Source organism: Arachis hypogaea, chromosome 3, assembly GCF_003086295.3.
Source record: "Arachis hypogaea cultivar Tifrunner chromosome 3, arahy.Tifrunner.gnm2.J5K5, whole genome shotgun sequence".
NCBI classification, from domain to species: Eukaryota; Viridiplantae; Streptophyta; class Magnoliopsida; order Fabales; family Fabaceae; genus Arachis; species Arachis hypogaea.
This window is the reverse complement of record NC_092038.1, coordinates 30,095,423-30,121,698: the sequence shown is the minus strand read 5'-3', so window position 1 is coordinate 30,121,698 and position 26,276 is coordinate 30,095,423. Positions and strand designations below refer to the sequence as shown.

The following is a 26,276-nucleotide window of genomic DNA, read 5'->3' as shown; positions in this document are numbered from 1 at the left end:
CTGTGTGGGAGTTGGATACATTATTCGTTCATTCTAATTTTTCTAACGCAATTACGGGCTTTATAATAATAATAAATATAAAGAAAATAAAAAGAAAATATAAAACAAAAAGCCGGTATTTTATTTTTCTTTCATAATTTCGCTTACAATTTGCGGCCTACGGATTCAAACCGTCTCTTCTCGGAGACACACACTCCCATAAAGGAACCTTTGGCGCCAAAATTCAATATCAAATTCCACATTTCTCTCTGTTCCTCCAACTCTTTTATCTGCATTCTGATCGCAAAGGTACGGCATTTTCTCCAATCTTCCATTAGCTTTATGTTTCAATTCCAAGGTGTTCTTCGTGGAAAGAGATTACTGGCAATTTAGAACCTGTACCAAACTTTTTCTTTGATTTGCGTTCGAAATTTGAGTCATTATTCACTAGAATTTTGGATCATTATTGTTTCGTACTCTCTTCTGAGCTAATAACCTTCTCTTTCATTTTTCGTTTTGTTCTAGATTTCAGGTTCCGTCAGGTACACGAGGAACGAGATAGTGATAACTGAGTTTCGGTAAAATTGTCCGGTTCGGAGATGCTGCCTTTATTTCATTTTAAATATTGTTATCGTTATTGAGTTTGATTTGAGCAACTGTTCATGGTGTGCTTGAAACAAAAATTATGCTTCTGCAGGCTGTTGATCATAAATAAAATAATTTCACGATTACATGTGAGGTGAGTTAAGTTACATGCTCATTATTATTAGTATTATTATTATTAGAAAAATATTAGGAAGTCAACACTTTTTATTAATATTAGCTAATATTTTGAATCAACACTTTATTTTTATTATATTAGGATTTAAGATTTATGGTTTAGATATTGGTATAAAAATACTTTTGTTGGCTAAGTGTTGGCAAAAAGTTAATAAAGTTAGTGATGTAACATCATTATTGTTATTGTTATTAGAGATTGTATTGAAGTTACAAAACTCTTACTCTGCCAGTAATATTATTATATGTAATGCTTTTTATTTTGTTCTTTTAGTGGCATATCATTAATTCATGAGATTCATAAAATTCTGTTGGGAGTTAGAGATGCTGATGAAAAGGCAGCACTTTATAGCTGTCTAGTTTAGTGACGTTGAAATTCGCACATTATTTCACTGAGGAAGTGAAAGCTTGTGTGAGTAACTTGTCTGATAAGTGCCCAAATATGTTTATGCAATTTTGTGCTTCATAGGCTATCACAGTCCTGTGTTTGAACTTATGTTTTCATAAGCATGAGATAGAGTTCTGAATTTTTTCCCCTCTTTTTATTTACTCATTTCGGATTTAATTTGCAAATACATCATTGTCTTTGTGGGAAATTCCTTCAGATGTTTCTTGTCACTAGTACTACTTCAGGTTGTCTTGGAGTCTTGTTGGCCTGTAGTGCATTTTACATAGACAGTAACCAAACTGTGTCTTTGACACCGAACACTCAAAATCCACATGTTTAGTATTTGGGCTGATGCTTTGATATCATTATCATTATTTTATTTATTTTAGGTTGATTTTGCTAGCCACTTAAGTTTAGATCTTTTACCTTAAGTTGAGTAAACCCATAGCCTAATTCACAAAGAATCCTGATGTATTTGTGTTGTAGGTGTATTTGCCATTAGACATGTGAAGCCTGTATTTGAAAGCTGAAATGAGATGCAATGCATGCTGGCGAGAAGTAGAAGGACGAGCGGTTTCCACTACATGTGGTCATCTGTTGTGTATCCGCAAGAAATAGACTTTTGTGTTTCTCGTTTGTTTTATTGGTTAATCTAAGAAATATTGTTCATGGCAAATGAGGTTGGATTTTCTTTTCTGTTATTGAACTGATTGGTGGATATATTACCTTAACATAGTACAAAGGTACGGATGATGCCAATAAGATATTGAGTAACGATGGAGCATGCCCAATCTGTGATCAAGTACTTTCAAAGAGGTATGGTTTTGATCTGCTGATTATTCACCTGAATGTTGTTATTCACCTGACCCAATGGTTTTTCAAATTAAGGATTTGTTCTCATGTATTGTTGTGGTTCTATCGTGATTCTTTATTATATATTGTCAGTTTTGAATCCACTGAATGCTATACAAATAAAATTTGTCATTGGTTGCACTAATATTTTCACAACTTTAGCATCCATATTTGTGCTGCACGTTTATGAAAATTAAAATTTTGTTGGAAATTTCATATTTCTCTCCTCTTGTCAGCCTCATGAAGCCTGTAGATATCAATCCCAACGACGAATGGATAAATGTAAGAATACTTCTCACTATAATGTAACTACATGCAGCAGAGATTATTTTTATCTTTTATTTTATTTTATTTTTTAAATTTATATAGCTTTCCTGCCACTCATTGTGATATTTTCTGTTGTAGATGGCCATGGCTGGAATATCTCCACAGATATGTATCCTTTATGCCCATTTTTTAGAGGGTACCTGATAGAGGTCCATCATAAAGAGAGTCTACAATGCAACAGTAAGAAAGGTTATAGGTTATACTAACATAATTGATCGACGAGTATTAGAGGAACTGCAGGAACTGTTAGTTACAGGAGATTTACCAAGTTCCAGATGCAATAGAGATTAGAGTAATTGGTTGGGTTTGGGAAGGGAGCAGTGTCAATATAGTGAACACAAGATTAGACATAAGCCATAAGGAGTTTCCCTGTGATAACGTGTAGAAGTGTGGAACAAGTTTCATGAAACTAATGGAGTCAGAATGTAGAGGGAGGATGAAGCAGCTATATTTAAGATGTGATGAGAAATTCACTCCCAAACATGTTAACCAATTCAAGGTCACGCAGCTCATGCTGTTAGAGGAAGAAACACATGAAAATTAGGAAGATATTGGGACTAAGGAGTAAGGAGGAAGAATTGTATTATAGGAAGGGAAATTGGTGCTGTTTGATCTCTCTATAGCATGACAATCCTCACAACAAAGAGATCTCTCGAATGATGGGGGATGTGCTAGACAAGAAAGTAATGGGAGATGCGTGAAAGGTTAATATTGGAGAAGAGTGATAGAAACTAATATGTTGGTAAGAAGGAAATAGGACAAGTTTGATAGAGAGGTATATGAGAAAGAATGACAAAACTATAGCTATTTTTGGAGGCAAGAGCCTTGAACTACAACTAGTGATGGGTAGATCAAACACTTTAACCCACTTAGAGTATCTGTTGGACACTAAAGGTGATTTATATTTGCAAGGGACTTATTGAGACAAGTGGAGACAATGAAGTGGGGTCCTAAGGTGCATAACTTAATTGTTGATATGGCAAGTGTGAGATAGAAGATCCCATGATCCTAGGAGAATCTCAGTGTTGAGCAATCTGTAGGTAAGGTGTGAGGATTAAGAAAATACTTGGAAATGGGCTTGAGAGAGAATAAGCTGTTCTAAGTTCTTAGACCTTGTTTCTTCTATTTATTGTCTGTATAACACTTTATCAATTGATACCCCATTGGTAGTACTCCGATAGTGATAGCATGCAAGCTTTTTATTTCATATTATTGCAACTTTGTAGTCAAGGAAGGTCCTCACACTGTCTGCTGTCTGGAAAGCTAGTGCAAAAGAGATGGTGAAAAGGCCAAAGGTGATAGGTTATTTTTCAAATTGGAGTTGGAGAAGGTGGTCCCCAGAGAAGGTCTACGAGAGGTTTGCCTTTTGAATTTTTATTTCTTCTGAAAATCAGGCGGAGGGAGGGATGAAGACAATGAATAATAGGGAAGATGTGATCAATTTTGGGGAGGTTGCTTTTGAAGTGGATAGAATTGTCGATAATCCAAAGCATTAAAGAGAACACAAGAAGTGGTTGAGTCCAACTAGGTAAGGAAAATGAAAATGGAGAAGGGTGAAAAAGCTGAGTCCAGAGACAAAGGAGACGAAGGACATGATTTGCAAAGTGGACGATCACCTTGTGGGTTTTCCAGATGTGGGATTTTAGCAACCTCCATTTCTGTTCATTGAGGCATTAAGGCCATCTTTTGTGAACTTCATAGGGATACAAATTTGGCTGAATTGAAACAGAATATGTCTACTGCATAGCCAAGAATGAAGGTGCAAACAGATTAGAAAAGTTGGAAAGAATCTAGCACTTTGGGGATTGGTTGTATCTAAAGTTCCAGCTTTGGAGGGTCAAGGCTATAGTCAACAAATGAAATGAGGAGGTCAACCTTTACCAATAGTAATGACAGCATATTGAGAACTACGGCATTAGCTTTTGGAGTTGTTAAGCAGATCTTAGGTGAAATACTAGAGGGGAAGGTGGGAAATCTTGGGAGCTACACACAGTGCTAATCAGGGGAGTTCCCATGTTTCACGAAGAGGAAATGGTGAAAGTTTTGGGGAGTATTGATTGCAAGCTTATAATAAAGTCGCTCAATATGGGAAAGGAAGGAGGATTACAGGGGATAATTCTTCAAATAAAAGGAATGTGAACAGAGAAGAGTCACTTAGGTGTCATTTAGGCGTTGGTTAGCTACATAAAAGAGGTTAGGGAGAGAGAAAGGAACATAGATGAGATAAATGACAATAAGTAGAGAATGTGGTCTCTGGAGTACCTTAGAATGCCAGTTTCATCATCCTCTGGTTCAGAGGTCACCGCTATGATAAATACATGCCATTTGTTTGCTCTTTTCTCTACTTTCTCTATTTTCCTATCTGATCCAGTTCACTAGAACTGTACAATAAGATAAAATGAAATTGGTTTCATATGTTCTAACCTTTTATATATAATCTGACGGTTTGACTCAAGAGAATGAAGTGTTATGTTCTGCAATTCTAGAAATTAAGAGGGTATATTGGACCATGTGTTTTCCCTGAGCATATTTAGTGATGAAGAGTGCATACAGAAGTGTGATGTTCTACATTGGCCAAAAAGAACTGGAGATGCAATTTAAGATGAACCGGATTGTTGCTCAATGCCGGCAGAAATGTGAAATGATGCAAGAGAAGTTTACAGAAAAATTAGAGCAGGTTCATACGGCTTACCAAAAAATGACCAAGAGATGCCAGATGATGCAGCAGGAAATCGAGGTCTTAACCAAGGACAATCAAGAACTCCAGGAAAAATTTGCTGAAAAATCCAGGTCAATGCTGATCTCTTTTGAAACTTATGCAAATCATATATCGGTGTTAATGCCTTTTAGCTGTATTGCAATTTCAGGCAGAAGAGAAAATTAGATGAAATGTATGACCAACTAAGGAGTGAGTTTGAGTCAGTGAAGCGGTCTGCCATACAGCCTGCAAGCAACTATTATAACAGAAATGATAATGATTTGTTCTCTAATCCACCTAACATTATGGATGAGAGACAAACTGGCAGAAAAGGTAACCCTTTGCATTCTAGTTTCTAAGTAACCTTTTCAATTGAAGAAAGGAAAAATGCTTAAATAATGAACTATATGGCCTGCTTTCCAACTTATATATTTCCAAAAGTAGGTAACTTAATTGTCACAGGTCTGCTGGTATTCACTCCTGACACTCCAGGGCCAAAAGAGGATGTGTGGCCTGCAAGACAGAATAGCAATAACTCTGGTGGCCGCTTTGATATCTCTATTGGCTCACCGGCTAAACAAGCAGTCAGTCCAGGGAATGCAGGGAACAGAAAGGTTGGTGCTCACCCAGTTTTTGGAGCTGGTGGCACAAGCAACCCTTCAATGAATCTGAGGAACTTGATACTTTCTCCAATAAAGCGGCCTCAGCTCTCACGTAACCGGCCCCAATTATTCACGTGAGGAAGAAACTTATGTCTTCTACTGTTACTCTGTTATCTAAATTCTGAATATTGTACTTTGGTATTTCAGGTTATAACCTCAGACTATGCTCAACCATCTAAGACTCAAGTTAAGCTGTCTCTTCCGGGTTGTTTCTGGCTTTAGCTTTTTTTCCCTTCCTTTATGGCGAAACAAAAAGGCGAAAGTAACTCTGTTGTCCTTCTTTTAATGAATTCCTAGTTTTCTTTGGATACATATTCGTTTTAGCACTTGCATGCTCTAAGCTGCCAAGACACAAAATGCATATATTATTTCTCTTTCCCTGCATTCGATTTGTAGAATGCAAGATATATAATATTAGCATTACATAGGGTCGGAATACAGGATTTTTATGTTGGTGAATTTTCCCATCCACGTCTTTACGCTATGTCTGGCAAAGGAAATAAAATGAATTGGAAGTTGAATGCAAAGTTGAGTATTTTTTTATTGGTTTATAGTGATTGTTGGATGAAATGAAAATGTAAGTAAAATAAATATCAATTCAACTAGCTATCTTTTAAATTATTCTTTTAGTCAGTCTTTTATTCTATTAATTAAAAAAAATTAAAACACATCTAGATTTATTATTTTTTTATTTAAAATATAAATTTAAAGAACAGTTTAAATCAAATCAAAATCCAAAAATTCAATTTTAAATATTCAAATCTATTTTAAATTCTTAAACACTAACACATTCAAAAAAAAAAATCCCTAAAATCTCAAAACACAAACCAATCCTAAAATTCCACTGCGAGTCTCATCTTTGTCGCCACGCTTCTCATCGTTGTCGCTTCTTCTGTGATGCACTCCTGCTCTGTGCCACGCTCAACCTTATCTTCCACGATTATGATATACAGGCTTCTTTCTTTTTTTGTAGAGAGGATATAATCTTATTATTTTTGTTCTTAATTACTTATACACGTTAAACTCATTAACAAGGGCTAACAAAAGGGTCAACCAGCTCACAGATAACTTTTGATTAATGAAATTTGTTAGTATGTCTATGGTTTTTTGTTTTCTTTTTTTTAATGTGTTTGTGATGATATTTTTTTTTGTTTTTTGCATTCATCTATTTCATTTGGAATTTGTAATGTTATCGTAATTTGAATGTGTTTATATTGTTTATTTAATTTTGGATGTGTTTATGTTGTTTATTATGTTCCAGGTTTGTATCATCCTTACTATCAGAAGATCACGCTTCTGGTTGCGCTACTCTAATAGAGCGGATATTATGACGACTTCCATATATATATAATATTAAAATAGGAGCCTTTAACTTGAAATTGTATTACTGTTTCCTTTGAAAAACCGGAAATACGTTTCCTTTTTCTCGCACATACATATATACAAATTATTATAATACTATTATATCCACAATCCGAATAATTATACAAGAATATATATGTATACAAAGTTATTTCACAAGAATCACAACTCCTATCCCTCTTTACAAAAATATAAATCTCAATAATAAGGTAAGGAAAAGACTTCCATGATAATACAACCATAAAATGCAGAAATCACGTTGTAAGCTTCCTCATCCGCTTCCTGATAACAGAAGTCTGTAGGGGTGAGAACATCATCTTCGCAGGTTCTCAGTAGAGGGTTTAAGAAATGTCATAAGAGGATACGTATAAATAAAAAAATAGATTTCAAATGCAGTGATTATCGTTTGTCTTATGAATCTTTTTCAAAAACCAACAGTTACTTACTCAGAACCCAAATTCATGCTTCCTTTATAAAATTTTAAAGGTTACTTGAATTGTATGAATGGCCAACTTGTTCCAAACATAAGTTCATTAAGTCTATACTAAGCCAGTTTGATCTTCCATACTTTTTCCTACCTTAAACATAATTCACTTTCGGTCTCCGGCCCATCACCTAACCAATCACGGCTTCTGGCCTAAACAAAAACAATCAAAATATAAACCACCACAAGTTAAAGCACGTATTAATCTTTACTAACTTACCAAATCACGGGCTCCAACCCAACCAGTTACGGCCTCCGGCCCAAAATAATCAAATCTCGGCCTTCGGCCCAAAACATATCAAAACTCCGCCTCCGGCCTAAAACATATCAAAACTCGGCCTTTGGTCCAAAACAATATCAAAACTTTATTTTCCACAAACCTCCAATCATCACATCAGGAACATCCCTCAGCATCACCATTTCCAGCATAAGGGGTCTCTCAATTGTTCAAACACATACAAAACAATACAAGGAATACACAAATAAAGATAACAGATAAAGTAATTAGATCAAGTAGCACATAGATACAATTAATAAAAAAGGTAAGTCAAATACAAGATGCACACCCAATCAATACACACAAATACAAATGATGCATACCTGACCTACTGGCTATGAGCTCACATGTCAATTATATTGTCAGAACCTGACACATTCAGTAGCTAACCCAGACATGATCTCTCTGTTTTACTTCCACACTCTTGGAATATAGTGTCTGACACATTCTTGGGATATAGTACCCGACACACTCTTGGAATATAGTGTCTGCCACACTCTTGGGATATAGTGCCCACCACACTTTATACGAACAAAGAGAGCACCACGAACAAGCGGGATTACACCACCATCCTTGCTCGGGTTACAACCACAAGTCAACCTGGAAGCTTGATAACACCATTGTCCTTGCTAAACATAATCCAATATGCGAGCGAGATCACACCACTATCCTTGCCTATCACATTAGACCCCGAGTAAGTGGGATTAACCAACTATCCTTACTTGGTATCTCGAACAAGCAAGATTAACCAACCGTCCTTATCTGGATCACATTACAATGCGCAAGTGGGATTAACCACTGTCCTTGCCATTGCAATTAATCTCGAGTAAGCGGGATCAAGCACCGACCCTACTAAAAAAATCACGAACAAGTGGGATTAACCAACGTTCTTGCCCTGGTATAACTCAACTTAGTGCGCAAGCAGGATTCACCACTGTCCTTACCACATTAATCATACTCATTGTCCTCACCACTGCGGTCACTCAGACCATCTTTCATCACTATCATTTACTTAAATCAGTTTCATAAATTATTATGTTCTCTAACCCCAACTCCTTATTAAGAAATCAATTTTGTTTTCTCGTGCATAGGATAATACCACCGTCCTTACAACTATGCTGCAACCATGGAACAAGCGGGATGAGACCTCCGTCCTTGCCCAATGTAGGTGCCAAAGCAAATTAACTCAACACACAAGCGGGATAACACTCGGATCTTGTCACAAACAAATATTCAATCTATACACGAGCAGAATATCACCCATACCTTGCCAACTCAGCCAATCAGGCCCTCACCAGTCTTGTCATTCATTTCTTAAGTCAATTTCGTATTCAGTCAGTTCTTAATCATAAGCTCTCATCATTTCATCATTATCTTCGATACTCCGACCCATAATCCTATTCAACTTCATCGAATTCATTTACTAATCATGCTCATACTTAATTTCAAGCCTAAAACAAGTTATCGAAACTTAAACAGGGGTTACAGAGGTAGAAAAGCAGACTGGATATGCAAAAACAGTTGAAAATAACATTTCTTGAAAAATAGGGCAATCATGCGTACGCATGCCTCGTGCGTACGCATGAATTCCCTTTTTGTGCGTACGTGCAAAACGCGCATGGAAAAGATTCATTTCGGAAATGCAAGTTGTACGTACGCATGGGTCATACATACGCATGACCTTGCTTTTGTGTATACGCATAACATGCGCACAAAACTCTTTCGTTTCTGTAATACCCCTCATGCATACGCATGACCTCAATGCAACATTCAGACTTCAGTTTAAAATATCAATTTTCAATCCGTCATAATTTTCTCTACAAAATTCCATTTTTCTTCATTCTTAAACCATTTTAAAGATCTTTTTACTAACTTTAATCTAAGACAAATTTCATTCGATTCTGAATTCCGAGTGCCAAATTATGGCCCATCGAAGTGATTAAAAGTCTGTTTTTACATAAAATTCTGCATATTCAAAATTAACCATTTCTTTAAATCTTTCCTTTTGAAACCAAAAACCCTTTTTCTCCATTTCAATGCCAACACTCTATTATATTCAATCCCTTCAACACCCTTTCATTCATTACTCATCAATCTCAATAATTATCCAAATCAAACACCTTTCATATATTAAATACCAAATTCAATATTACCATCATAATCACAAATCACACTAAATTCACTTATTCTACTCCATCAAACTTATCCAAACTTACCATATAGGGGATCCCTCACCCTATCATGGTCGTAGGCCCAAACTCTTACATCAACATCATTCAACTCAATCTATAGCTCATCACAAGGTAATCAAAACTACAACATTCATTTACTAATCAAACATACAATTTCAGTCATCATTAAATACAACATTTATACCAAATCATCATTCAAGCACATCATCAATCATACATACCAATTCATAAGACTCACATAAGTACCAAAAGTAAAATTTTCATATCAATATCGATTCATAAAAATCCTTGTATAAAAAGTTGGTTTATTAGAAAATCTCTACCTCATTGACAGCGGTTTCCAACTCTTGAATTCCCTCCTTCAATCAACTCAAACTCCAACCAACAGCACCAAGCCTCCGTCAAGTGTTTCCAAAAGCAAGCCAAGGTCCAATTCCGCGACAGCAATTCAACCCAAGCTAGCCATCACTCTTATTCAATCTAATTAATCAATTTATTCACATTTCAAGCTAGAATTTTATACATAATTAGGAAAAATCAAATAAAAAGAGTTCTCTTACCTTAACCCATATGAAATAGGAATGTATCCCACTTGAAATTCATGCTAGAATACTCTTAAACAACCAAAATCACAAGATTTCAACATTAACTACCCAAAAATGTAAAATAGTAGAGAGAATGGAAAACTGGGCAGGGGTTTCAGATTTACTCACAACAATACTTACATAGAAATGAAGAGGATGAGGAGAAGACGCGTGGTCACAAACAGCTCGTCAATTGGAGCTCCATAGCAAAAGTTATGGAAGATTGAAGTTTATGTGGAGTTAGGGTTCTTCTCCTATCTGCCCCTCTCTCCCTTTCACTATGATTATGCGCTAAAATGGCTTCTAAGGGTTTATATATGTGGGCCTGGGTCCATTTGGACCCGGTTCACTCATTTTCGCCTGTTGGTCCAATTTTGGTTCAAAACTTTTAAGATTAGCATTTTAATTCGGATTCTAATTATTTTCATTTTTCCAAAATATAAATTTTAGATTTTTAACCTTCTCTGCTCTCATTTAATTTATTGATTAATTATTTATCATGCATTTTACAAGGTCCGTATATAAATTTTTTAACATGAATTTTGGATGTGTTTAAAACACTTAACGTGCATTCTTATAATTTTGGATGTGTTTATGTTGTTCATTTTGTTTTGAATGTGTTTATGTTATTCATTATGTTCCAAGTTCGTATATAAGTTTTCAGTGCAACTAGATATTATTTAAATATTATCTTTTATTCAACTTTTATAGGAGAAAAAAATAAAAAACAAGTAATTTTCTTTATTTTTTGAACAATTAATACGTAAAAATGGGTATTTAAATTAATTAAATAATAATAAATCTCTAAAAAAGGCTAAATTTTAAAAGATAAGTAACATTTTTTAATAAATATCAATTTAAATCACCATTTTGGCTGAAAAGAAATTTCTCTTTTTAAAAAATAACCATTGAATGAGAGAAATAAATTATATTATGACTTTTTTAAAGATTATTTTTAATTTGGTAAAATGGATTAAATATGAAAAGACAAATTTTTATAAGATTTTAGACATTGAATTTTCATATAATCTTTTACAAATATATTTAGAAAAATGATATCTTTTGTAATAACCTGGATTTTAAGTAAACCAGTTTTTTAAATTTTTATTGGTGAACAATAAAAATGTTTTTTTTTTTGGATCATATAATTATCGGGTTCAAATTCAATCAGTATGAAATTTTTATCGGTATTCTTTTCTCAAAAAAATTATACCAAAATATTTGAGAGATATGGAGTTGAGATAATTTATCATATCAATGTCATTTACACTGGTAAGACCGCTAATTGATCAGATAAAGTAAAACACATGTGCTCAAATTATTACTACTCTTGACAATTATCTCTTAAGAGATATTTTGACCCATATAATCACCTTTATCTCTCCTTATAATTTCATGCTCCTCTCTCTCTCTATCTTTCTCTTATTTTCATTATTTTTTTTATTGTCATCATGAATATGAGAGAAAAGAAAGCGCCAAGTATGTTCATCCAAAGGTCATGCCTGATTCATAAAAATTGAAGGCTCAAATCTAAATTCCACTTCGATTAATCAATTTCCTTAAGATTAGTAAAGAAAATTCTCTCCTTTCTTCCTCTCTAAAATTCGGCCCAAATATACCAAAGGAAGCATGATCAATTTTTTTTTATCTTCACTTATTTAAAAATCATGCTCTAGGACCTCCAAAAAGCAAGAATCCCAAGCTCCAAATGTGAGAAAATGTCTCGCTTTTCTTTCATGGAAAATTTGGCCATCATGGCTTCTTGGAGTCTAATAAAGATTTTGATTGAAATTAGGTGTCAAAAAGTACCATTTTGTAAATATGCCATATAAGGATAAAATAGTCACTTTATAAAATATTGAAGGTAAAATTGTAATTTTGAAGCATTAAAAATTTAAAAGTCATTCTAGAAAAGATTTTGAGTGAAATGATAATTTAAGACCAATAAATTTAAGATTAGTATTTAAGATAAATATTAAGGGCAACTGAGTCCTTCAAGAAAGAGAAAGGTTAGAAATTTTTAGATTTTAAAATGAACACCCATTTCTGATCGTATGCTTGGCAAAAATAGTGGTTTTGTCCTACTTGTTCAGTGCTTTGATAGAATGTGGAGACACCCACTGATTGTTTAAATGCATACTCTTTCTCACTTGCTAGCATATTATAATGTCAAGTTTTGTGACAATTGCCAATTGTCATAATGTACGTGACTTTGTCTATTAGGCACGTATGCAGAACACATGCAATTAAAAAGGCATATCTGGAGCTTGTTCTTAGGTAATTTCGGGTTGTGGGTAGTCAATTAACACCTATATTTGTGCTTTGTGCATATTTGCTATGCTTGTATTGTATGCTTGTTCTCTATTTTTTGTGTTCTGTTATTAATATTTGATTCTTTTCTATTACTGTTACTTGTTTATTGATATAGATTGTGTTATAGTTAAAGAAAAATTAAGACTATGCTAAACTAATGACATCTAAGACTTAAACCTAGGGTTAGAACAATAAAAGGCACGACTATCAAAAATGACAGAGCTTTGCCCTAGGACCGACGTACAATTCGTTCCCTTCATTAGTACCCTGTTGGCACTGAAAACCATAGATTCATACCCCCTTCCCTTTACTATTTCTACAGATGGAGCCGACAGTGCCATTCATTGAATGTTGATGTTGCCTTTCGTAGCGACATATACTTTGGAATATGTTTGACTAGTTGAGTTGTGGATCACTCTGTACATTCCACGCACCTACAATATCTCTCTTTACTTCTTTATACATGCTTCAATTTAGAGGCTCTATATGACTTCTAATTTCTGAGATACGTGTTCCAGTTATCCCTACTGTTGCCTCGCCTCAACCATGGTTATCCATGACCATGAGTGAAACAGTGACAAATCTTAAAAGAATAGTTTTCATATTGAAGACATCCGAGACAAACTGATACGATAGAGTCTAGAGTGTTTTTCTCTTGTTAATATTTTCTTGAGGGGTAAGGCTTTTTTTGTTAGCTTGGGTACCAGATAAGGACTTTTCTGAATGGGTCTGGACCTGGGGTGTCGTATGCTTATCAGCGTTTTATATATATATGGTATGTATGACTTAAGGATTTGTATAACTGTTGTTACTCTCTTCATATGAAGCCCTAATGAGACTATGTGATATACTATGTTTATTTCTATGCTTATGTATATTTATTATATATTTATCTACTTAATAATTCACGAAAATGCATAACATTATATAAAACCGCTTACGACACGTGCAATAGGCTTATTATTATATAACTAAATATTTAGTATAGAGTCTCATATGTTACATGTTCTTAGAGAGTATATAACTCTATCTCACTCCTGTCTTAGAATGTTACACATTCTTTCTTTGTGTCATCATTTCCTTATCAATGCTAGAGATTTGTTTTAGTTACCCTCTTTGTCTAAAGCAAACAACCTCAGCATGCCTTCCCATATCTGGATAGTTCGTTCTGATTTTGCCTTTAGTTTGAAAATGCCATGTTGTATTAACTGGCAGGTTTGTTCCCAATACTCTTTGAAGAACTCTCCAAAATCGTGAAGTGAAACTCGAATATTAGGCGGACACAAATAGCAGAATATGTCTCTAGCAGTCCCTTCATTCTATATCGCCCATATTGCAACATAACTTAGAAAGATTCTCAATAATACTGCTACAATTCCTATTATAATATTGGTCTTACTTCCACTAGGGCACTTCAATGAGTTACAAAATATTGATGTTCTTTATTGCTTGATCTTTCTACTTTGATACATGAGACATTCATACATGATAGCAGTATCGTTCTTCTAAGATCTCTTGCATTAATCTCCATAATAAATATGCCTATCTTATTCTCATTTCACTACAATCCTTCTTTCTCTTGTTGTACATTTCCTTGCATTCTTTATACCCATGCATGACAACAATTCGAGAAATTATGAATCTTGGGTTTGTGCCTGTTAGCGTATTATTCCAAAATCAGGTAATTCGTGCAACTCCACCTTGCCAATTCCATCCGAGATTCCTTCAATCCAATCTCAAAACCTTCAAACATTACTACCAATCTTGCATCTTTGGTCACTACCTAGGGGACACTTAGGTTCTTACTATTCAAGGTATCTACTGCCATTTTTGCTTTTACTAGAGAGTGATTCAACTTAAAATCATAATTTGTTAAGAGTCTCATCCATCTCTGCTGTCTCATGCCAAGCTCCTTCAATTTAAGGATGTACGTCGTGCTCATGATCTGGAAAAACTTTGGTTTCCCATACCACAACAATGTCTCCATAACCTAAGAAAAAAATTCAACTGCTATTGACTTTGAGTCATATATTGGATAGTTCACCTTATATAATTACAATCCTTCACAAAACATACACTATAAGTAGTTCAGAAATTTCACTTCCCTTACCCCAAATTCGCATCTCAGAAGCTCCTTTTCCTAGTTTCATAATATGATTCCAAATGATGCTAGTGCTGTCTCCTTTTATTTTCTGTGAACAAAAATAAATAAAAATCCAAAATAAATAAGGAGGACATAATACATAAAAAAATTAGTCTATGATATTACGGTCACACAAGATGCAGGATGATCAAAGTACATACAAATAACTTATTCTGAATATCAATGGAACACAATCTTTAGATAAGGAAAGAATACAAAATACTTGAGTCATACAATACAGTCATATAATATAGTCTATTACACAATTAGCTGCATTAACCGTAACATGCATAGCCATAGCCATGGTAGTCATAATTATAAGGGAGCGGTGTTCTGTACTAACTCGTCATTTCAGAATTTTTTCACCGATTCCAAATCTATTCCTAGCAATTGAGGTACAATGCACACCAAACAATTCACATTATGATGATCAATATTAATATCTCATGTTAAGTACGAACATTTCCAAAATAAGAGCTCTTAGGCATTCATACTAAATGTATCTCAAGGGTACCCTAGCATCATAAAAAAAACATATAGAGCATGCTGTGAAGCATAGTACAGTCCAATTATAACATCCCAGCTCTTAGCAACCATAACAGTGCTAATCAACAGGAGTTACTAACCGGTCAACCAAAGGGACTCATTAAATATCTACATAGTTTGTTTATAATATAAGCCTATACCGCTGAATGTGAATAGTTAATTAATTGAGGGGAATTACCATCATACATCATAAGGCAAATAGAAGAATAAATAGTTAATTTATATATGACAATCATGACATTTACATACATGTGGATTTTGTAAGTAGTTGCTCTTTATTTAACATGATGTCAAGAAATCACATATCATACATTACTAGTGAATTGTTATACATATAGTACATATAAGTACATATGATATCCTGAGTCCAGGCCAATGCTAGCTCCCCTAATTTGGTACTTTGGCTATGATAAACCATTATTTTATGATATATCTTGTGCTTAAATTGAATGATTTTATCAACTCTTCACCCACTTATTCATATGAATTTGCATGGTTTTACAATTCCTTCCTTATGATATGACATACGAGAAAACATGTTTCATATGCTTTAAAATTATTAAATTTAATTATCCTTTATTACCATTCGATGCCGTGATTTGTATGTTAAGTACTTTTAGGTTTTATAGGGCAGGAATGACTTAAAGGATGGAAAGCAAACATACAAAAATGGAAGGAAACCACAAATTGGAGTTTTTGGAGAAACTGGCAGCGATGCGTCCGCATGGACGACGCGAACGTGTGCTTTGCGTAAATTGGCATCGACGTGAGCGCATGAATGATGCGAACGTGTGACTCGTGAAACACAACTAACGTGGTCGCATGACTAACGCGACCGCGTGGAAGAGCAACACTCCAGATGATGCGACCGCGTGACCCACGCGGATGCGTGACATGCGCGATCTGCAGAATTTGCAGAAGTCGGCCCCAGCGACTTCTGGACCCTTTTTGGTCCAGATCTAAGCCCAGAGAACACATATTAAAGGGCTATAAATAGAGGAATCCATCCATTCATCAAGAGACTAGACACTGGATACATCATACAACATACATTCATACATAGTTTTAGGATTTAGATGTAGTTTTTAGAGAGAGAGGCTCTCTCCTCTCTCTTAGGATTAGGATTAGGATTTTTGTTAGGATTTAGGAATATTTTCATCTTCTTTATCTCAGGTTCAATGTTCCTTTTATTTATTTTCCAACTTAATTTATGAACTCCCATGTTACATTTGATATCTTTATTAATTCAATTTGAGGTATTTCAGACTCATGATTGCTTTCTTCTATTTATTATATAAATAATTTAGATTTTTTCCTTTTGGCTTTGGTTGATTAATTGGTAATTCTTGAGTCGTCAAACTCATCGTAATTGATAATTGTTATCTTTGCTAATTAATTTAGATTCCTATAACTCTAGTCTTTCCCTAGGAGTTGACTAGGACTTTAGGTGTTAAATTGATTTGTCCACTTAACTTACCTTCATAGTTAGAGGTTGACTTAGTGGTACAAAAATATAATTCTCATCACCATTGATAAGGATAACTAGGATAGGACTTCCAGTTTTCATACCTTGCCAAGAGTTTTATTAGTTATTAATTTATTAATTCCTGCAATCTCTTTCTCCTGTTCAAAACCCTTTCAAAATCCAAAATACTATTTTCCATAACCAATAATAAATCATACTTCCCTGTAATTCCTTGAGAAGACGACCCAAGGTTTGAATACTTCGGTTTATAAATTTTATTGGGTTTGTTACTTGTGACAACCAAACGTTTGTACGAAAGGATTTTCTATTGGTTTAGAAGCTATACTTACAACGTGATTATATTTTTATATTTCTTTACCGATAGGAAATCCGATTCGTCAAAATGGCACCGTTGCCGGGGAATTGCAAACCTGTGCCTTATTATTGGTTACTGTAAATATTTTTCTTTTACTTGTTTATTTGTTTTTGTTTTCCCTTCTTAATTCTAACAACTACTATGAGTTCTCACCCCTCTCGCTTTGAGTTTAGTTCTAATTTTGTTGATAGGAATGGGAGCTATAACAGGAATATGCATCAAGGTCTAAGCAATCAAAGATGGATGGAGCCGAGAGGATATGATCAACCCTTTAGGCAACAACACCTTCCTAGATATCATGGACAAAGACCCTTCTACAATGCATACCAAACTGATAGATATGGTGGACCCCCTTGTAGTTACCAACAAGTCCTACCCTGTGCTTAGAGACCATCCTCTCAACATAGCTTCAAACCACCTCCTTTTCACCATTCACCACCATATGATCCTTATCCACCCCAATTCCAATCCAATTACTCCCAAGAACCACCACTTCTCTATGTACCATGTCCATATCCATCACCTCAAGAATCACAGGCTCGCTTCGAAGAATCAGTAGATCAATTTCAGGCAACCCTTCATCAACTGGAGCAAGCAATAAACCAATTATCTTCTAGACGTTCAGACACTCAAGGAACTCCCATGACTTCATGTGGAGAATCTAATGAAGAACGTAGTACGAAGGAGACACTAGAAACTCCAGTGAACATTAAGGAGCATGACTTTGTTCTGGAACAATTGGAGGAAGCCCAAATTATCCAAGAAGAAGAAGTACTGGTTGAAGATTTAGGAGACGCTGAACCTCCATGGGAATCCAGAGTTGTGGAGAATTCTGTCAAGGACGTTACAGTTGATGCCAAGGAGGGTAATGCACAACCCCCAAAGCAGGTATCTTATGAAGAACTGGACGGAATAACCCAAGACACTAGTTTCCTTGATAATGATAATCACAAGTCAATTTCTCTTAGTAATGAACTTGCATCCGCAAGTGAACTCTTTGAGACAAAAGAATCTTCCTCGAGCGAATACGAAGATAATGCTGAGGTAGACTTTTCTCAACCTCCCCATTATGACTCAAGTGATGAGGAAGATATCAAAGGCTTTGATCAGGACATGGTTGACATTAAAGAAGTTTGCAAAGAAGTGGAGGAATTCAAAGAAGAACACAAGGGAGTAGAGCTTGCAAAACCACTGGAAACACCTATCCCAAGACCATTGCCACCCAATACAAACTTCAAGTGGGTAAAATCCTTAGCTTTTATCTTTACTTTTCGACTTGAATATGGTTTGCTTGAAACAGATGGCCAGCTTAAAGCTCTTTGCGGCTTTAAGAGAAAAGGGAAATGACTCGCACTCAGAGCTAGTATGCGAGATTCAATGAGGTTTCACACTTCAATTTGAGGTGTAAAGATTGGTGTCAAGCTCAATTGAAAGGATCTCAGAAGCTGTCTGGTCACTACAGTGAGAATTCAAATTACTTATCACCCAGCTGGAATATTGCAGATCAAGACAAAAATGGGTGTAACAGCAAGGTTTGGGATCTCGGAATCTATTCTGACATTCAACACCCTGGGAGCCTTGACGCCTGTTTGAACTCACTTAAGGGCTTTACGTACCTTGTTTGGGACCCCGAAGGCTATTGGCATTCCAAACATTGGTGGAGATTTCTGGATGAATTCAAGCACAAGCCACCATAACAGGAAGCTCATCAAATGTCCAACTTAAGGACTTTAACTAAAAGTGCTAGGTGGGAGACAATTCACCATGGTATGATTGTTCCTTTTCTATTTTAGTCTGTTTTTGAATTTTGATTGAACCTGGAATTTTTGCATGACATTCATTGCATTTTGCATTCTGCATGCTGCATAAAAAAAAAACCATGCGAGCGCACAGGCCACGCGTGGGCGTGGAATGGAAATCGGCGTAAGGATCCAACGCCCAGAAAGTTGGGCTGGAATCGTGCGGCTGTTGTGCGTTTAGCACAAAATGGCCAACGCGTTAGCACAAATTCCAGCGACGCGTTCGCGTGCTTCACGCGTTCGCGTTACCCATCTTTCCCCCTAATCACGCGATCGCGTGCTCCACGCGTTCACGTGGATTTGCGATCACTAACCCCAAAGCACGCGAACCCTAACCCATCGCGTCCCAAACCCCAGCCACCCTCCTCTCCTTCCCCCTCTGCAACTCTTTCCCCCCAGCCACCAACAACCACCACCCCCAGCCGCCCAGACCACCGCGCCACCACCGTAACACCTCCTCTCTCTCCCTTCTCTTCTTCTTCCCCTCCCTTCCCTCTCAACCACCCCCTCTACCACTGCCCCTACCCGCGATCACCAACCACCGCGCGACCGTGATGCGCCGCCGAGCACCCCTTCCAGCGCCGCCACCCACAACAGCCCCAAACACTTGCCCCCTTTTCCCCCTCCCTCCCTTCCGTTACCCTAGCCCCCCTCTGCTCCACTGCCGTGCCGCCGTGCTTCCTCCCAGCGCCGCCGCATCACTACCACCTTCCCTCTGCCCTATTCCTTGTTCATACACAAAGCAGGTTCCGCCGTACACCGATTTCTTTATCATTCCTAGTTAGTTGCATATTTATCCGAATTTGTTCAATTTAGGATAGTTAGAGATGCATGTTCGTAGTGGATTCTAGGTGGTTAGGTAGCTAGGATGTGGTTAGTGGATGTAAGCCTGATAATTGCGCCGTTCTTGATTACCTGTTTTATCTATTTTGCAATTTTGACCTAGCTGTGATATTAAGTCTGTTCATCTGCTATTCTTCCTATTGCATGTTGCTGTTACACTGTATTTCATGTACATATTATTATGTCTCTTTGCAGCATTATTTAAATTTTATATGAACTAACTTATCCTGCTATGTATTTCCCGGGAACATCCAATTTTAGCCGGAATGCTGCCCAATTTTTTGCAAATTATTTCACTTTTTTTTCCATTCATGTAGTGGTTTTGGCAATCTTAATTTTCACACTACTCGGCTACACCCAAACCAATTCATAAATGCACGGGCTAGCATTCTTATTCCATTTGATTCCCTGGTTAATACTTTGCATTATTGATGATTTCATTCTCCTTCTCCACTTCCCTTATCTATATGCGTTATCATCAATTAACTGCAAACCTTGCTTGAATATGAGTTGATTATTCTTTCATTTTGTGGATTTCTTGTTAACTAGGAAACCCATCATCATGCCACTTACTTCAACTGTCTTTTTACTAACTCACTATTTTCACTTTCTAAGTTCTTTTTTTTCACCTTTCAACCATCTTAACTTCTGACTTCTCTTTTAACTTAACTACTTTAACTCTTAACTCAGGGCATGATCACTGTTTTTCCAACTTAAACATAACTTCCACTTATCACATATTTTGGATTGCGATTTCTATTTTCAGACTTTTCCACTTGAACACAATCCAAAATGCACATATGTTTGACTCAATTCATGCTTCTCTTGTTCTTTTGCCACTCTGTGCTTCTTTTGCTATTTGCCTACTTATTTTCCAGCTTTTATTCTTCAATTATATCATGGAATTTCTGCTTTTCAGAATGTCTGACCCTCAAAGCAAAGGAAAGGGCAAAGCAACCACTGGCAAAAGGAAAAAAGGCAAATCCTTTATGTCCATCCTTGGCATCTTGCATGATGATTCCTGGCGGGAGAAGAACTTCACCCCGCAGGAAAAAAGCTTATCAGTTGGTACCTGCGGCTGACCCAGTGAAATTTGCAAACAAATACTGTGAGCTAAAGTACCCAGTTTTTGCCACATCCAGGAACCTGTACCTGGAAAGGACACTCAAAATTCCAGAAGAACTCAGGCAGTACACTTCAGATCAAATCAAACAGAGAGGCTAGTTCTTCCTGGAGAGAAACTTGACTGAGATCAACTCATCCTGGGTCAGAGAATTCTACTGTAACTACTTTAAGACATCCCTGGATATAGTACAGCTCAGAGGCAAACAAATTCTGGTTACTGAGAAGGCAATTAAAGACATCTTCCAGCTCCCACCTAAATCTGATCAGCCAGACGGTTACCAGAAAGCTGAGGAGGATATGAGATTCATGAGATTTGACTGGGAAGCAGTGAAACGGGCTATCACTCTTGATCTTACTGTTCCATGGGTCATGGGAAAGAGCACAGTGGTACCAAAGGGAATCAGGCTCATATATCTGAATGATGAGGCTCGGCTATGGCAACAGATTCTGAGTAACTACGTGATGCTGAGCACTCATGAGACGGAGGTGCCAGCTGCTATGATTACCCTCATCTGGTGTGTGATGATGGGTAAGGACTTATATCTGCCCCGCTTCATCCGGCATTACATGACCAGAGTCCATGTCAGAGGCACCCTCCCTTTTCCATTCCTGATTACTCAGTTGGGTCGCCAAGCTGAGGTACCTTGGAAAGTTGCTGATGAAAAGTCATCCGCCGTGGACTGCCGGAAGATCATCCCTCACAGTCGGAAGTTTCAGGCTTTAGGCTACCGACCTCCTTTTCTGACTGACTCCGCTGAGGCAGCTACGTCTTCAGTTGCCCCTTCAGCATCCACTGCCCCAGCTCCATCCTCTACACCCCCGCCTGCTCCTGAGCCCGTCTATCTTCTGGTGCACCGACTCTTTGACCGCTTAGACCAGATGGAGCGCCGCCACCAGCAGCACTTTGAGAGGTCCGAACGTCGCAACAGGCGACATTATGAGAGGTCTGAGCATCGCCACAAGCGACGCTATGAGCACCTCAAGCTGATGATCCGATCCGGTGGCGACATCCCCTCTGAGCCCGACACACCATCCGACACATCTGAGGAGGAGGCGAGCGATCATGAGGAGGAGGCACGTTCCCAGGCTGAGCAGGGAGGACCCGAGCACACTACACCACATCATGAGGAGCATCACCAACTACAGGCCGCTGATTCAGACATTCCTCTACAGAAAGAGCCTCCGCTTCAGCAGACCACTCCTCCTACACTCACAGAGACTGCAGATCTTCAAACTACCACTGAGACACCGGCAGCCCATCCTTCCGGAGATGACACTTCTTCACACCTAGTTTGAGTGAGCATCGAGGACGATGCTATTATTTAAGTGTGGGGAGGTCGCCATCTCTGGCATATATTTCTTTTGGTGAACCACTACAAACTCTTATCTTATTTTGTCTATTTTCTGTATTTTATTTGCACATTTTTCTCCTTTTTGCTTTTGCTGTACTTTTGCATTCTGCACTTGGGGCTGTATATATCTTGGATATTTTAGCTTAATTTTCACCTTAGTTTACTAGTTATATATTAAGTGGATTAATTAGTTTAATTTACCCTTTTTAGCATATGATAGTTTGGTTTAATTGAAAAATAAAAAGAGTAAGCTAGGAACCGTAGTATATTAAAACAATCCACACACCTTGTATATATAGCATTACATGTTAGTTAGTTAACAACATTTCTTCAAGGAGAAACACTAAGATTTTAAGGGGCACCTTAAATATTTACATTGAGTTGAATAGGAAACTCTTAATTTCTACTTGCATGACATAGATAACTGATATGTAATTTATGAGCTTAAGAACACACAGCCCGTGAGTTTTGAGCTTAATTGTATGGTTATATCAAACCATAAATTTCATTTCTGTGTGTTTCGCACTTCTTTTCTATGCTTGCAATCTTTATCTTGTTTTAATCTATATGTCCAATTATAGAATATAGATGCATACCAAGATATGATTGAGGCCATTATTTGTATTTGTGCCCACTTGTCCCAAATAAACCTACCTTTTATGCAATCCTTGTTAGCCCCCTTGAGCTTTTTAATCCTCCTTCATTTTATAACCACATTACTAGCCTTAAGTAGAAAAACAAAATAAAAACTCCAAGTTGAATCCTTGGTTAGCTTAAGATAGATATTGTGTATAATTTAAGTGTAGGAAACTTTATGGGAATATAGGATGATAGGAAAAAGTAGGGATTTACACTAAACAAGATGTTTCAAAAATTTGGGAAGCATGCTTATGTGAAATCAAAACAATTAAATCACCATGTGCATTGAAAAAAAAATAATAATATAAAATAATAATTTTAGTATTTAAATAAGAGAATACAAAAAAATTATCCCGAATGCAATTACAAAGAATCAATGCACATGGGACAAAAGTCAAAAATAAAATGCATGAGCATGTAACACAAAAGTGGAAAGGTTTGGGTAGCTAGGTGGAGAATTATGAAATTATATAAAATATGTATATGTTAGGTGAGATCTTAGACTAGTCACGAATTCACTTTGTTAGCTCACTTAGCCTTATATATACATCCTTACCATTATCTCAACCCCATTACAACCTAAGAAAATACCTCATGATATTTGTATGTCTATATTCAATGATTATTGATTAATTAGAGGAAAAACAAAGTTTTAGAAAGCATGACTAGAAAAGAAGAGAGTGATTAAATCCAAACACTGACTGACTAGAAAGTAAACACACAATCCAGTGAGGGTTCAATAGCTCATTCTCATGTGTCCATGCTTAATTATTAATTGTCTTGCAAGTTGTGAACTATCTTAACTCAACTCAATTGTAATTGTGCTTTAATATGATTTGACCCTAATTGTACATACATGATTCCTTGAAGATATTAATTAATTTAACTACATGTATGCTTTATATATAGGTGAATAATAACTAGAATTGCATGACTCATTTAGGTAGTTGCATTTAAAATAGATTGCATTGCATATGATTCCACCATGACATGCTATTGTTTAAGTGTGGGGAGGTTGATAAACCACTATTTTATGATATATCTTGTGCTTAAATTGAATGATTTTATCAACTCTTCACCCACTTATTCATATGAATTTGCATGGTTTTACAATTCTTTCCTTATGATATGACATATGAGAAAACATGTTTCCTATGCTTTAAAATTATTAAATTTAATTATCCTTTATTACCATTCGATGTCGTGATTTGTGTGTTAAGTACTTTCAGGTTTTATAGGGTAGGAATGACTTAAAGGATGGAAAGGAAACATACAAAAATGGAAAGAAAGCACAAATTGGAGTTTTTGGAGAAACTGGCAGCGATGCGTCCGCATGGACGACGCGAACGCGTGCTTTGCGTAAATTGGCATCGACGCGAGCACATAAATGACGCGAACGCGTGACTCGGGAAACACAACTAACGCGGACGCATGACTGACGCGACCGCGTGGAAGAGCAACACTCCAGATGACATGACCGCGTGACCCATGTGGACGCATGACATGCGCGATCTGCAGAATTTGCAGAAGTCTGCCCCAGCGACTTCTGGGCCCTTTTTGGTCCAGATCCAAGCCCAGAGAACATAGATTAAAGGGCTATAAATGGAGGAATCCATCCATTCATCAAGAGACTAGACACTGGATACATCATACAACATACATTCATACATAGTTTTAGAATTTAGATGTAGTTTTTAGAGAGAGAGGCTCTCTCCTCTCTCTTAGGATTAGGATTAGGAATTTTGTTAAGATTTAGGAATATTTTCATCTTCTTTATCTCAGGTTCAATGTTTCTTTTATTCATTTTCCAACTTAATTTATGAACTCCCATGTTACATTTGATATCTTTATTAATTCAATTTGAGGTATTTCAGACTCATGATTGCTTTCTTCTATTTATTATATAAATAATTTAGATTTTTTCCTTTTGGCTTTGGTTGATTAATTGGTAACTCTTGAGTCGTCAAACTCATCGTGATTGATAATTGTTATCTTTGCTGATTAATTTAGATTCCTATAACTCTAGTCTTTCCCTAGGAGTTGACTAGGACTTTAGGTGTTAAATTGATTTGTTCACTTAACTTACCTTCATAGTTAGAGGTTGACTTAGTGGTAGCAAAAATATAATTCACATCACCATTGATAAGGATAACTAGGATAGGACTTCCAGTTTTCATACCTTGCCAAGAGTTTTATTAGTTATTAATTTATTAATTCCTGCAATCTCTTTCTCCTGTTCAAAACCCTTTTAAAACCCAAAATACTGTTTTCCATAACCAATAATAAATCATACTTCCCTGCAATTCCTTGAGAAGACGACTCGAGGTTTGAATACTTCGGTTTATAAATTTTATTGGGTTTGTTACTTGTGACAACCAAACGTTTGTACGAAAGGATTTTCTATTGGTTTAGAAGCTATACTTACAACGCGATTATATTTTTATATTTCTTTACCGATAGAAAATCCGATTCGTCATGCTAACTCAATAATAAAATTCTACCCCTTAAAAAAATGCTAACAAGGAGAGCAAAAAAAAAAGAAAAGAAAAGAAAAAATACTCTAAGCTTCTAATGTTGTACCTTTCTGGGTGCCATCAAATTACTAAAAGGTCACTGTAATTCATTATCCGATCTTACCATGCCTTCACTATATTACCCTTAGCAAAAGAAGGTTTGTATGAAGAATCGAATTCAAAGAAGAATGGTCCACCACGTGGGATGTGCACACAAACACGAATCTTGTTGTAAATGGGTGTACTTCAGCAACTCGTGTTATCATAAGGAAAATGGTTTCAACGACCTCTATACGTACGTCACCACTTGTATCACCTATAGGAATAGTGAAGGGAAGAAGGGTGAGAACCTATGGTTCCCAGCAAGGCACTAACATAATATATTAGTCCTAGGACAAGTCTTTAGTATTGGGACTGTTGTACGTATAATCGTTGTTGGCCCTAGGTTTATAATTTTAGGTTTCTTCCATTCTTTACAGTCTTAGTCTCGTTTTATAACATTCATTACCTTTTCTTACAATTTCTATTTAAGTTTAACTCTATGGATATCCTTATAATAGTTAATTAGTAATAATAGAAA

The 26,276-nt window shown here is 36.3% G+C and overlaps 1 protein-coding gene and 1 long non-coding RNA gene across 7 annotated transcripts; one reads left to right on the top strand and one right to left on the bottom strand.

The window, feature by feature from the left end:
* Positions 1-129: 129 nt before the first annotated feature.
* Positions 130-6,210, top strand: LOC112790097 (E3 ubiquitin-protein ligase CCNB1IP1 homolog). Of its 5 annotated transcripts, none has more exons than XM_025832324.3 (11): positions 131-288; positions 505-557; positions 677-718; positions 1,631-1,745; positions 1,888-1,960; positions 2,233-2,278; positions 2,402-2,432; positions 4,858-5,113; positions 5,191-5,354; positions 5,484-5,757; positions 5,831-6,210. In XM_025832324.3, the coding sequence occupies exons 4-11, from the start codon at positions 1,676-1,678 to the stop codon at positions 5,835-5,837; spliced, it is 921 nt and encodes a 306-aa protein (XP_025688109.1). In that variant the 5' UTR covers positions 131-288; positions 505-557; positions 677-718; positions 1,631-1,675; the 3' UTR covers positions 5,838-6,210. The 5 variants fall into 5 exon arrangements, with proteins under 5 accessions (XP_025688112.1, XP_025688109.1, XP_025688111.1 ...); XM_025832326.3 differs by having other exon boundaries at positions 505-570; positions 5,514-5,757; XM_025832323.3 differs by having other exon boundaries at positions 505-570.
* Positions 6,211-7,103: 893 nt separating this feature from the next.
* Positions 7,104-10,864, bottom strand: LOC112790096 (uncharacterized). Of its 2 annotated transcripts, XR_003196500.3 has the most exons (5): positions 10,724-10,864; positions 10,559-10,612; positions 10,322-10,478; positions 7,624-7,682; positions 7,104-7,327 (listed from the first exon to the last, which is right to left on the bottom strand). It is a non-coding gene; the product is annotated as an uncharacterized lncRNA (long non-coding RNA). The 2 variants fall into 2 exon arrangements; XR_011879700.1 differs by having other exon boundaries at positions 7,104-7,967.
* Positions 10,865-26,276: the final 15,412 nt, after the last annotated feature.